Here is a 13,574-nt window from a genome sequence, read left to right as displayed (position 1 = left end):
TCGAGAGGTCACTCTGGTGGACATTCTTATGCACTATATAGATAACACCTCTTAGGCTTTAATGTTTTGGAATAGCTAGAAGTAAATACCTGAAACTACCAAACTCCAACCCAGCAGTCTGGACTCCTGAAGACAACTATATAATAATGTAGATTACAAGGGGTGACAGTGTGATTGTGAAGACCTTGTGGATCACACCCCCTTTAGCTAGTGTATGGATGAGTGGAGGAATGGGGATAAAAACTAAAGAACAAATGGGGTGGGATGGGGGGATGATCTGGGTGTTCTTTTTTCACTTTTATTTTTTATTCTTGTTCTGGTTCTTTCTGATGTAAGGAAAATGTTCAGAGATAGATTGTGGTGATGAACGCATAACTATGTTACCATACTGTGGACAGTGGATTGTATATCATGGATGATTGTATGGTGTGTGAATGTATTTCAATAAAACTGAATTTAATAAAAAAAAAAAAAAATTTGACTCTACTTGACTTACTGAGTCTTGTTCAGCATGGCATGTCGGGAGATGCTTCTACAACTCCGGGACCCTCAAGCCTGCATGAGAATACCAGGACAGCTTGAAAAAACAGAGGCACTTTTAAGTAAATAAAAGAGATTTACCCTTTCCCCCCACATCTCATCCTCCACCTCATCCAAAGTGTTCAATAAATATTTGTTAAATGAATGATACATTTATTCCTTTCACACCCTAATTTACCAAAAAGAGACCAAGACACACATCATAACGCTGTGACCACAAGCCTCACAGTGCCGATAATGAGAATTCTCTCAGCCGGTCACCCCTCCTAAACCTGGCCAGCTACACGGAATGTTGCACTTTGGGGGAAGTTTTAGTGAACGTGGCAGATTGCTGCATGGTAGCTACCTGTGTTCTCTGTGTTTCCAGACTATAAAGATGTGTGGGTGGTCCTAAGAAGGGCCAAGCCACTTAGCACAGGCATTCGCGTCCCCTCAGAGAATCTGCCACCAGGGACTCAAGGTTCTCTCAGGACGAGGGAGTGCCTGGTTTTGGGACAGCCCTGATCCTATCTCCACAGCCACCCTCCTCTCGGCCCAGCTTCCTCAGGGCAGCATCTGTTGTTCACTGCCACCAAGGATATTTAGGGGCACAAACTAAAGGTAATCACGTTTTATCATCCCTCAGTCATCTGCCCCTCCCACATGCTGGAAAGGGTGCCAAGTCCAATTTGTCCCAAGACAAAATGGCAACGTTGGCCTAATGAGATTGGATAACAAAATTATCAATGGTAATTCATCATTAAACTAAAAGTAACGCACAATGATTACGTTCGTACCATTACTAAGGACCCCAAGTGTTTTGCACGCTGCATTAGTCAGTTTGGAATAGGTTTTGCTGCAGTAACAAATTAACCCAAAAATTCAGTGACTTAGCAAGACAGGCTGAATTTCTCAGATTCCATGTCCACTCTGGCTTGATTCAGAGTTATGTTCCAGAAGGTCAGTCTGAGACCCAGAAAGATGGAAATTCCAACATCTCAATGAGAGGCCTCCACAGTTACTCAGAAGGGGATGAGAAAGTAGGAGGGTTATGTATCAGCCCTTGAAAGCTTCAGCTGGAGATGATGCATGTGACTTCCACTCACAGAACATTGGACATAAATAGTCACAAGGAGCTGGAAAATGTCAGGGAGCATATGGATATCTCATGAGCAGTACGTGTCCCTGCCAACATGCATCATCTCATCTGAGCCTCACAACCCCACAAAATACAGTATTATCCCTAATTTATAGAAAGAGAAACAGGAGCTTAGGGAGGCTATAGGGCTTACTCCAGGGTGTCACAGATAGTAGGTGACAAAGCCAGGACATGACCCAGGCCTGGCAGGGTTCAAAATACTGTCAACCACTATGCCGCATACTCATCACAAAATTAAATGAAATTCCCTCATGAAGTACAGCTCCATGCTAATTAAGAGGGTAAGCAAAGTTATGTAAATATAAAATGGAGCTCCCCCAACACTCCACCTTCTCACCTCGAAGATTCAACCCAAGCAAATACTGGAACAGAAATCTCAGACAAGTCAGCAAGGAAAAAGTGAGGTCATCTCATCTGGGTCTGATAACCAGCCTTCAGTCTACCTACATCAACACAAAAGTCTTCCAGAAATATCATCTGAAAATCCTGGCAGACTGTCTCCTCCCGTTACTGGAAAATCCAGTGGTGAATTGTGGCATTTTTCCACAATTCATGGGTCTTTCTAAAAGTGCAAAGGTGAATGTCATCCATCTACCTGCAAATAGGTCAAGAATCAGCAAACTTTTTCTGTAAAGAGCCAGATAGTAAATATTTTAGATTTTGCAAACGATATACAGGCTCTGTCTGTATTCATTCTCTCTCTCTCTCTCTCTCTCTCTCTCTCTCTCTCTCTCTCTCTCTCTCTCTCTCTTTCAATCTTTCTCTCTTTCTTTTTCCAAACCTTTAAAGATGTAAAAATCATTCTTAACTCTAGGGTCATACTAAACAGGTCGCTGACAGAACCTGGCTCACAGCCCATAGCTTGCTGACCCCAAATTACTACTATATCTCTGTACCACATTCAACAATTTGCATGACATTTTTACCTACAGTATTTTATCTGATCTCTGGGACAACCTTTGATTTAGGTCAAGATCATTATTCCCATTTTAAAGGTGAGGATGCTGAGACTGGAAAAGGTAGATTGACTTGTCCAGCCCAAAAGTTGCCAGCCATGTCCTCGGTCTCTGGGTGCATTCTCTCCTCTTCATCAAAAGTCAAACTGCCGCAGGGGGCAGGTGGTCTAAACTGATGAAACATCTGAGTGCTTGAAAGTTCAAAAATAAATGCCAGTGTGACGACAATAAAAGCCATCTCGTTTAATACTACCGTAATGGGGAGATATCACATTACAAATATTAAGAGGAAAAAAAATCAAGAAACAAACTCAGTTTCATATCATCCGCATTACATATGCATAGAAATGAAGTCTGGCAGGGTTTACCCCAAAATATTAACAAAGCTTTATTTGAATAGTGAGGTAATGTGACATAATGGGTGATTTTTTTTCCCTTCATAATTCTCTATAGTTTCCAAAATAATTTCCCTAAGATACACATGTATTTATCTTTATAATCAGAAAAAAATATTAAGGAATGCCATGTTCTTACAAACATAAGCAGGTACTCAGATCTAGACTAAGCATTGCCCACAAACGTCCCTGGGCCACATGTCTTCATGATCAGAAAGGAGGCCTGTAAGCCCTTCTGGCCCACGGTGCAGGTATGTTCCTTTCCACCCAGCGTCTCTTGTACTACCTCGCCCCAGTTTAAATAATTCAGTGGTTCGATGGGGTCATGTGGTTGGGTGGGATTAATTCCATCGAACAGGAGTGAAAATGTGACCCAGGCCTCACCAAAAGGAGTGTCCCAATCTCCCAGGCACAGTGACAGGGTCAGGGAAGGACACATGACCCAGCAGAGCCAATCAGAGTCTTCCCTGGGACTTTGCTTACACCCTTAGGAAACACACTCTTTCCCGTGGGCTGGAACTCACCACCACAAAGGGGAGAGGCTATAAGGATGGAAGCCACACAGAGCTGAGAAACGGGGACAGCTGAGAAGCTGAGGATGTCATTGGAGCCCCCTCCCCTCAGACTTCCTGTTATATGAATGAATAATTCCATATTTTGTTTAACCAAGTTTGAACTGAGTTCCTATTACAGTATCATTTGTTCATATTATAAACACTGACTGAGCATATACTACATGCCACAAGTGTTGTAGATCCTGGAAATTCTGAAAATGACTAGTAACAACAATGGTGACAACAATAAAAATAATAATGATGAAAAATAGCAGCGAAAACAAAACGCTTTGTTATGACGTCAGTTACTCCCCAGGAAGGGGGTACTGTTGTCGACCCCTTGTTACAATTGGGGTGACTAAAGGGCAGAAGAGTTGAGCAACTCGCCCAAGGCTGATGCACGGTAGAGCTGGGATTCACTCCCCAAAGTCCACACGCTCTAACCCACTGCTCCAGACCCCAGACACCCTGGCCCAGCTGAGCTCCAGCTGAGGAGACCGACACTTAAAAAATCACTTAAAAGCAGAGCTGCCCAGAGCCTCTCAAACTTCCATATGCATGAGAACCACCAGGAAGTCTCGGGAAATGCAGGTTCTGATTCAATCACTCTGGAACAGGGCCCGATGTTCTCATCTCATTCAACAAGCTGCCAGGTGCCACTGCTGCCACAGGTCAGTGGACCTACAAAGAAAGGCAGCCTTGGGGCACCTGGAGCAGCCATCACTCGGGACATGTGCTCCATGGGGCTGCCGTCAAAGGACCCCAAACTGGGTGGCTTAACATGACAGAGGCGTGCTGTCTCATGGCCCCAGAGTCAAAAGTGTGACTCGAGGCTTCAGCAGGGCCAGGCCTCCTCTGGAGTCTTTGGGGTGCTGGTGGTGGCTGGCTGGTGACCCACGGCCTCCTCTGGCTTGGGGAATAACTCAATCTCTGCCCGTTCCATGGCCGTCTTCTCTCTCTCTCTCCAGATTTCCTCTGCTGGTAAGGACACCAGCTGTACTGCAGCAGGGCCCACCTGAACCCAGTTTGGCCTCCTCTTATCACATCTTCAAAGACGCTGTTTCCAACAGGATCACCTCCACAGACCTGACCCTGTCTGGAAGGAACACAATCCATCCATGACACCTGGGAATTCAATAGGAGACCCCGGGCCAGGGAACGTGGGAAGGAGAACACCACTAGACAGGAATGGCAACAGGCACCCCAGGTGGACGATCGCATGAGCAGAGGCCCGGAGGCAAATGCCCAGCAGTGGATGCACAGACCAAAACCATGTGTCCATCCATACAAGGCAATGTTATCTGGCCATGGAGAGGAATGACACCCGTTACGGCACGGATGAGCCTTGAAAACTGTAGGCCACATAAAAGAAGCCAGACACAAAAGGACAAATATTGTGCGGTTCCATTTACATGAAATGTCCAGAACAGGCAAATCCACAGAGACAGAAAAGGGGTTCATGGTTGCCCAGGTTGTGGGGGAGAAATAGGGAGGGACTGCTGATGAGTGCAAGGTTTCTGTGTGGGGTGATGAAAATGTCCTGAAAATCGATAGTGGTGACGGTTGCACAACCTTGTGAATATATTTAATGCCACTGAATTGGACTCTTTCAGATGATTAAAGTGATCATTTTTATGTTCTGTGCATTTTATCACAATATAAAACAGTGAAAATGCATGTTCTTTCTACAGAGTGAGGACCAGTGTGGCAGGAAATGAGCCTGAAAGGGCCATGAGACCAAACAGCCTCACATGGCAGGCTTTGGGACTTTATTCTGAAGCATGGAAGCCATCGGAGGTGTCAGGGGAGGCAAAGGTCCAGAAAGGTTTTGCCGGCCCATGGGGAGGGAAGGGCAGGAAGGGCCAGAGGCAGGGACATGGGTTAGGAGGTTGTTGTCACATCCAGATGTGGGGCCAGTCTCAAAACTCAAGCTGAGTGTGGCCTCCACCAGGAAGTCCTCCCTACCTGGCTTTTCTGGGTTAAGGCCCTCCGCCTGTGCTCCCAAGTCATTTTCCATGGACATCCCCGGCAGGCCCTTCCATCGAATGGAACCCCCTGCCCATCTGCCTCTCTCCTGGACTCTGAGCCTCTCACAAGCAACCGCTGCAAAATGTGCTTCTGTGTCTCCTGCAGCAAGCACATACTATGTGCTCAAAAGTGAGAGTGCAATGGGCAGCTGCTAAAGTGTGTTCAAAGCAATTTTTTTCCCTTGGGGAATTTAACGTCCCTGCTCAGCCCTATACCCAGCAAATGTAGAATCAAATATTAAAACTGCACTCCCAGCTTCACATGTGCTGTGTGACATTAAGGCAATCACATAGCTCCTCTGATCCTCTGTTTACTCAGCTGCAAATAAAAATCACCTCACAGACGTGTTGTAAAAATCAAACAGATAACCCTCACATCTACGGCCAAATGACATTTGACAAGGCAGAAGTTTCTCAGACTTACACCAAAAGCACAACAACAAAAGAAAAAATAGATAAATGGGACTTCATCAAAATCATAAATTTTTGTGCATCAAAGGACTCCATTATGAAAGTAAAAAGACACTACAAAATGGGAGAAAATATTTGTAAACTATAGATCTGATAAGAGTTTAATATCCAGAATATATAAAGAGATCCTGTGACTCAACAAGAAAAAGACAAATAACCCATTAAAAAACAGGCAAAAGACTTAAATACAGATTTCTCCAAATAAGATATACAAATAGCCAACAAGCACATGAAATGATATTCAATATCATTAGCCCTTAGGAAAGCAAATCAAAGACAAAATGAGCTACCATTTCACACCCACTAGAATGGCTACTATTTTTTTTAAAAACCTGAAAATCGCAAGTGTTGGAGCGGATGTGGAGAAGTAGGAACCCTTATTCACTATTGGTGGGAATGTAAAAATGGTGAAGCCTCTGTGGAAGACAGTCTGACAGTTCCTCAGAAAGTTAAGTATAGAATTGCTGTTTGGGTTTGCTAAAACTGCCAAAATGTAATATACCAGAAATGGGTTGGCTTTTACAACAGGGATTTATTAACTTACAATTTACAGTTCTTAGGCCATGAAAATGTCCCAATTAAGGCACCAACAGGATGATACTCGGACTCTGAAGACAGGCTGCTGGCATCCAGGACACCTCTGTCACACGGGAAGGCACATGGCCGGCATCTGCTGATTGCTTTCAGCTTCTGGTTCCAGTGGCTTCCTTTGTGGGTCCTCTCTTACCTTCTCTGGAGCTTCCTCTCTAAGCTCTCTAGGCTTTTTCTGTCCTTTATCCTCTCATAAAGGGCTCCAGTAAAAGGATTAAGAGCCACCTTGAATGGGGTGGGTCACATCTCAAATTGAAACAATCTAATCAAAAAGACCCACCCACAGCAAGTCTGCACCCACAGGAATGGATTAAAAGAACACGGCCTTATATGGAAAAGGAAATATAGAATGTAAGCTTTGTATCATTGTTGAATCTCTTGTACTTCTTAGCTGCGCTTAATGGGATTGCATAAAAGAATGTTCTTGTTCATGGGAATTGTATATGTGAATTATAGTGTTTGTTCAAGGATGTGTGCAGCTAGCTCTCATATGCTCAGAAGACAGAGCAATAGATGATGGATGATAGGAAGAGAGGGAGGGAGGGAGGGAGGGAAAGAAACATCAGTGTGACAACATGTTAAAGTTAGTGGATTGGGGTATCGGGGGAGGGTTAGGGAATGCTGGAGTTCTGTGTATCGGGTTTGTATTGTTTTTGCAACTGTTCCTATAACTGTGAATTTATTTCAAAATAAAACATAAAAAAAAAAAAGGACATGGCCTTTTCTGGAGTACAAACAGCTCCAAACCAGCACAATTACCATATGACCTGGCAATTCCAGTTCTAGGTATGTACCCCAAAAGAAATGAAATTAGTGACTTGAACAGACATTTGCCCACAAATGTTCATAGGCGCATTATTCACAGTAGCCAAAAGATGGAAGCAACCCAAGTGCCCATCAACCAATGAATCGATAAACAAAATGTGGCATATACATATGATGAAATATCATTATTCAGCCATAAAAATGAATGAAGTTCTAATTCATGTGAAAACACGGATGAAACCTGAAGACATCACATTGAGTGAAATAAGCCAGACACAAAAGGACAAATATTGTATGACCTCACTGGTATGAAATAATTAGGATAAGCAAATTCATAGAGTCAGAAACTAGAATAAGGTTACCAGGGGCCGGGGTGGGGGTGGGGAAGGGGAAATTAATGCTCAAAGGATATGGAAATTCTATTAGGGTGATGGAAAAGCTCTGGTAATGGATGATGGTGATAGCAGTACAACATTATGAATGTAATTAACCCCACTGAATTACATATTTGAAAGTGGCTAAAATGGGAAGTTTTAGGTTATATTACATTACAAAAACAAACATAAAATTTATAACGCACAGTCAGCCCTAACGTAAACTAAGGACTACAGTTAACAGTATAATTATAACATTGTTTCATCAGTTGTAACAAAAGTACCACAGTAATGCAAAGTGCTAATAGGGAAAACCTGGTGGGGTGTGTGTGTTATATGGGTTCTCTGTATTTTCTGCATGATTTTTCTGTAAACCCACAACTTCTCTTATAATAAAATATCAAATATTGTAACAGAATAAAAAATTTCTTAAAATCCATGGAACTATACCACACAGTGAACTCTAAGTTAAACCATGGACTATATTTAATAGAATTATTAAAATGTGCTATCATCAATTGTAACAAATGTCTACACCAATGCAAAGTGTTAATAATAGGGTGGCATGTGGGAATTCTGTATTTTACACAATTCCTCTGCAACCCACAACTTTGCTAATACAGAAAAAACAAAGTCCTATGGATAATGTCCGCACACACAGCTCCCAGCCCTCAGGGCACACCATCCATGGAGGCTATTTCAGTAATCACAATGAGCAACAATTTGTTCTTTCAATAAAAAGGAGTTAAGTACCAATCTAGTTTGTCCCCTACAAATCTTCATACTCATTTTAATGAGTCCTGAAGATTTCATGTGGTTTGACTTTTAAAATCAAAGCCTCTTGTTACCTTCCAGGTTTTTCATTCCACAATGGCACTGGTGCAGAATTATCAATTTGGACTTTGTCCAAATGCTGATACATAGGGAAGAAAACGGGTGCAAGCCGTGGACACGAGGGGCAGAGTGGACAGGTGCCTGTGCCATGCTGGGGCTCGGCTCCCTGGCGCTGCTGCTGCCCGTCCTGCTGGGCTGCAGCCACCCCGTCCCCGGCAAGAAGAGCTTTCACAAGCTGCTGCTGATCTCCTTCGACGGCTTCCGCTGGGACTACGACCAGGATGTGGACACCCCCAACATGGACAGCCTGGCCAAAGACAGATTCCAGGGGACCGTAACCCCTCCAGAATTATAAGCAAATTGTAGGTGCCTCTTTCTGGGGAAAGGGGGTTTAACATTTCCCCTGGAACCTCAAAGGAGAGCCTCGAATCAAAAACTTAAAAAATAAAGCTGAAGATACTCAGAGAGAGATTTGCTGAGGAAGATTTCCTGCATGTAAACTCGCTGAGACGCCATTCATTTGGGCATTATTAGTGCTGGGGAGCAGGACCCAATAGCCCTTTTCTGGAGAAAGCGGGTGCCATTTCCCAGCAACATAAATTTCATAACACTTAAAAGATCTCCAGTGGTGGATTCCAGATCCCAGAGCACTGAGAAGGTGATGGGGACAAAATATCATGTAGTGCACCCCTCTTGTGTGTGTTCCCAGAAGGGTCTGGATAAGATATAAACAGTGTGGGCACATTTTAAAAATTACAAAATCACCCCAACTCCTTTCATACGTTCATTGCCAGTGGGGATGGAGACAGGTACAGCTTCAACAAGGTAAGTTGGCAACATCTGATAAAGTTACAAACGCACACTTTTATTGGGCAATTGCAGGCGGAGGATTTTACCCTACAGATATGTTTGCTCAGTGGAAAATGATGTGCATACAAAATTATTCATTGTACCCATGTTTGTAACAGCAAAAGAAAACGGAAACAATCTCAACATCCATAGAAAGGGGAGTGGTTGAAAAAAATAATCTGTGCCTTAAAAAAAAAAAGAATAAGGAAACTCGTTGTATACTGATAGGTAACAAACTATCTCCAAAATGGATTAAGTGGCAAAAGCAAGAGGTGCATAGGACCTGTGGATAAACCAAGAAATTGGTAACAATGGTTTCTCCAGCGAGGGAAATTGGGGAGCCAAACGACGGGGTGAGAGGGACCTTAATCTTGGATCTTGTGAATGCATTACCTATAAATAACAGAATGTTATTACATAAGCTACTCTTTATTTACCTCTTGGCAAAAACCTGTCCCTCTGTCCCTCTTATTTATAATCAGTCCTGTCATATATTGCGCCAGTGAGCATTCAATCTGTTTTGACTTGAAAACAAGGTTTCTCGTGATGGGCAACGTTGACAATCTGACAGATAATTCTTGGTCGCTGGGGGGCGTGGAGGGTGTTCTGTGCACTACAGAGTGCTTCGCAGCATCCCTGGATCTACCTCCTAGATGTCAGCAGCAGCTCCCCCCCGCGCCCCCTCAGTTGTGACAACCAAAAATGTCTCCAGCCATTGCCTCGCGTCTCCGTGAGACACCTGGCTTAAGAAAACACTCAGTCGTATCCTTCAATTCTCTTAATGATGATGTGAAGTCAGAGCAATTAACCTTCTCTACAGATGAGAAATCCCAGGCTCACAGAGTGTGCCTGTCTCTCCTGGGGTCACACAGTTGCTGAGGTAGAGGAGTCAAACTCAGAAACTGGGTTCTTAACCCTGCCCTCTAGCATGCTTATAGCCAGAGCTGTCTTTAATTATAATTAAATAATCACACTTCCCAGCTCTGGAGCTCCCAAGCAGCCAGAAGACATCCCGAATATGTTCCATTAGGACCCAGAGGCCACCCCAGACTGGGCAGAACCACTTGCATTTGTCTTCATGAGCTGGCCTCAAGCCGACCTCTGCCTGACTCCAATGTGGAAAAGATTCATCCATAATAGGAGAAAGTAATGGATAAAAATTGGTTCTGCCAACACCCAAACTCCTCATCAGATTCCAGAGGGTTGGTCTGATATAAACTACGATAAAAGGGGCTTTCTTGGCTCAACTGCTAATGAAGTGGTTTTCTCATGAAAACCTCTTGGCAACTTAAAACAGGGGAGAGAGGTGATAAGACCGAGTTGTTTCACGTCTTGCAGCAGAATTATGATAAACAGCTCTGATAAGGGGTCAGGTCAGAGACCAAGCTTCCTCGACAGGGTCCAAGAGGCCAGGGACCAAGTGGTCCCAGGCAGGAGGTCCCGCCCCCAGACTCAAGAGGAGCTTCCTGACCCACAAGGAGCTGACCCAGCTGCCGGGGCCAATACCATGGGCCTCCCTGGGGCATGTTCCCCTCTGGAAAGCAGAGCCAGTGGAACCTGCCAGGTGCCTGCAGAGGCTGTCGGGGCTGGGGGACCCATCTCGGACTCACCCAAGGAGCAGGACTCTCAGGGGCCACCTTAGAATGCTGCCCCCCGTGGAGCTCACATAACCAGGCATGAGCATCAGTATTTGTTTAAAGGCAGTAGGTAAGAGGGAATGGGGTCCCAGCTTGACTCTCTAGGAAGTCCCCAGAATCACAGTCTAAGCCCTGAGCCCCAGGGGTCAGTGGGTATCCATGGAGGCTGGGCTCTGCCACCATCACCAGTTTCCAGAAACACCCCTTCCAGGTATGCCTCAGCTTCAGTCTCATGGATACTTTCTGCCACAAAAATGTGGCACTCTACTGCCCAAATGGAAAGAATGCCCTCTCATTATTTTCTCTCCCAGAACCCCATTCTTTCCATGATACATTTTGCTTTATAATTACACGTAGCCCTGATAGTCTGTTTGGTTTAATGTCTGTCTCTCTCATTAACTGAAAATGTTAAGAGGGCACAATCTCTGGTTTCTTCTTTGCTTAATAAAGTATTACAGAGTTGAAACCTGAAAGATGAGGTGGACTTCGCCAGATGTAGAGTACGGGGCACAGCAAACCAGCAGCGGGAAACAGCACAAACAAATGTCCTGGGGCAGGAAGGAGCTTGCCTGATGTGGTCATTATATATTCCTGCACAACCAATCACCCCAAATCTTAGCCATTTAAACGACCGATATTCATTATCTCACCCTCTCCGTGCGTCAGCGTCCAGGCACAGCCAAGCTGGTGCATCTGGCTGAAGGTCTTTCACGAGGTTGCCTTCAAGCTGTCAGCTGGGCTGCCGTCATCTGGGGGCTCAAGTAGGGGCCACGGGCAGGAAGAGTCCACTTCCAAGCCCACTTGTGCAGCTGGCCTGGCCAGTCTCTGCAGGGCTGTCTCGAGACACTACAGCTGGCCACCCTGGGGCACCCACAATTGAAGCCACAGTCTTTTCATAACCTCATCGCTGCTGCCATGTTGCATCCATTCAAAACAAGTTGACGAGTCCAGCCCACACTGAAGGCATGATTATCGGAGACAGTGGGAAATCAGGGGCTGCTACCAGGAGGCAGAGGAGAAGGGCTGGCAAAACCTGCAGATGTCTTCCACACCAGCCTGGGCCACAGCAACGCGGGAATAGGGGTCTGTAGTCGGGTGACTCAGGAACCAGTCCCAAGAAATCAAAACTCAACTCACGGGGCTGCCCAGAGGGCTTGGGCTCCCATGGGGTTGGGGAACCATACGTGCAAACAGCCGCCTTGCAGCACTGCCCCGCCAGCCTCCCTGAACTCTGAATTGCTGAAATGAAAAGAGATTCTCTGAGGGTTAGCAGCTCCTAGTCTAAACCACCTGATTCCCTCTTTCCAGAATCCTGTCCTTACAGCTCTATCACGGATAATAACAATGAACATTTTTGCAATCTCAGTTTTTATTGCAAAGTGACTGAGGACCAGTAAGAATAAATTATGTGACTGAAACTAAGGAGAGCCCGTCAAGCAGATGGCGTGTAGACAGAAATGGCGGCAGCATATCTTGTCTTATGGGGGCAGCAAACCTTGTCTCCCCCAGTGGATCAACCGAAAATAAGTCACTATCACAGCCATGTTTCAGACAAAAGCTACCCAAAATGTAACCTGTGATGTCATCATTTGACAATTTTAGATCTAGTCATGAATATGGTCCAGGACTCAACAATGGTCAAGAGTAATAAAAGCAAGGCCCTCTCTGTTTAACATTTTCTCCTTTCTTGGAAGGACACAACGGCAAGCTCAGGCTCCCTGGTGGCCAGAAATAAAATCTCTCCCAAAACCAGAGCAACAATGTATAGCCATGTAGACTGTGTACCACACAATTATGGGGGCACAATTTTCGTAAATACCACGCATATTATGCCCCCTAGAAGTGTGCAGTATGCAGCCTGTACAAATTATAAGTCTCTTAAATTCTATTCCAAAATTGACCTATAACAAGTAAAAACTTCCCAAAGCTGTAATCAGTCACAAGTCTACTCCTTCTCTACAAGAGGAGAGCAGAGAAGTGTGGCCAAGTATGCTTGGATGATCTTTAAGAATAAATCAGGTATTGTGTGTGAATAAACCTGCTTTTCAAAAAAAGAAGAAGAAAAAGAAAAAGACATCAGGATTTCTCAAGTGCAGCACTATTGACATTTGGAGCCGGATGACTCTGTTGTGGAGGTCTGCCCCACGTTTAGTGGCATCGCTGCCCCCTCCCTACTAGATGCCACTAGCACCTCCACCACCACCCCCCAATTGCGACAACCAACCAAATGTTCCCTAAGGGGCAAACTTATGCTGGACCAAATACATAACATGCAAATCACATGTAAATAAGAAAGCCTACAGGTCACATACATGACACTCATCCAAAGACAAAGACAGAATCTGAAAGAGTTAAGGGAGTTGGGAAAGAGAAAGGAAATTAAAATCCTGCTGCTGGTGGCAATACAAGCCCAGCAGATGTTGGAAACCTAGTTAGAAGAGAC

General features: G+C 44.7%; 1 protein-coding gene across 1 annotated transcript in view; it reads left to right on the top strand.

Moving 5' to 3' along the window:
• Positions 1 to 8,793: 8,793 nt before the first annotated feature.
• Positions 8,794 to 13,574, top strand: part of LOC119517237 (ectonucleotide pyrophosphatase/phosphodiesterase family member 7-like) — a 47,059-nt gene continuing 42,278 nt past the window's right edge. Inside the window, exons 1-2 of the mRNA XM_037813803.1 lie at positions 8,794 to 8,979; positions 11,835 to 11,892. Of these exons, the coding sequence (XP_037669731.1) occupies positions 8,794 to 8,979; positions 11,835 to 11,892 (244 nt within the window). The remainder of the gene's footprint in view (positions 8,980 to 11,834; positions 11,893 to 13,574) is intronic.

Source organism: Choloepus didactylus, chromosome 21 (genome assembly GCF_015220235.1).
Source record: "Choloepus didactylus isolate mChoDid1 chromosome 21, mChoDid1.pri, whole genome shotgun sequence".
Classification (NCBI taxonomy): Eukaryota; Metazoa; Chordata; class Mammalia; order Pilosa; family Megalonychidae; genus Choloepus; species Choloepus didactylus.
This window is presented reverse-complemented; position numbering and strand designations above follow the sequence as displayed.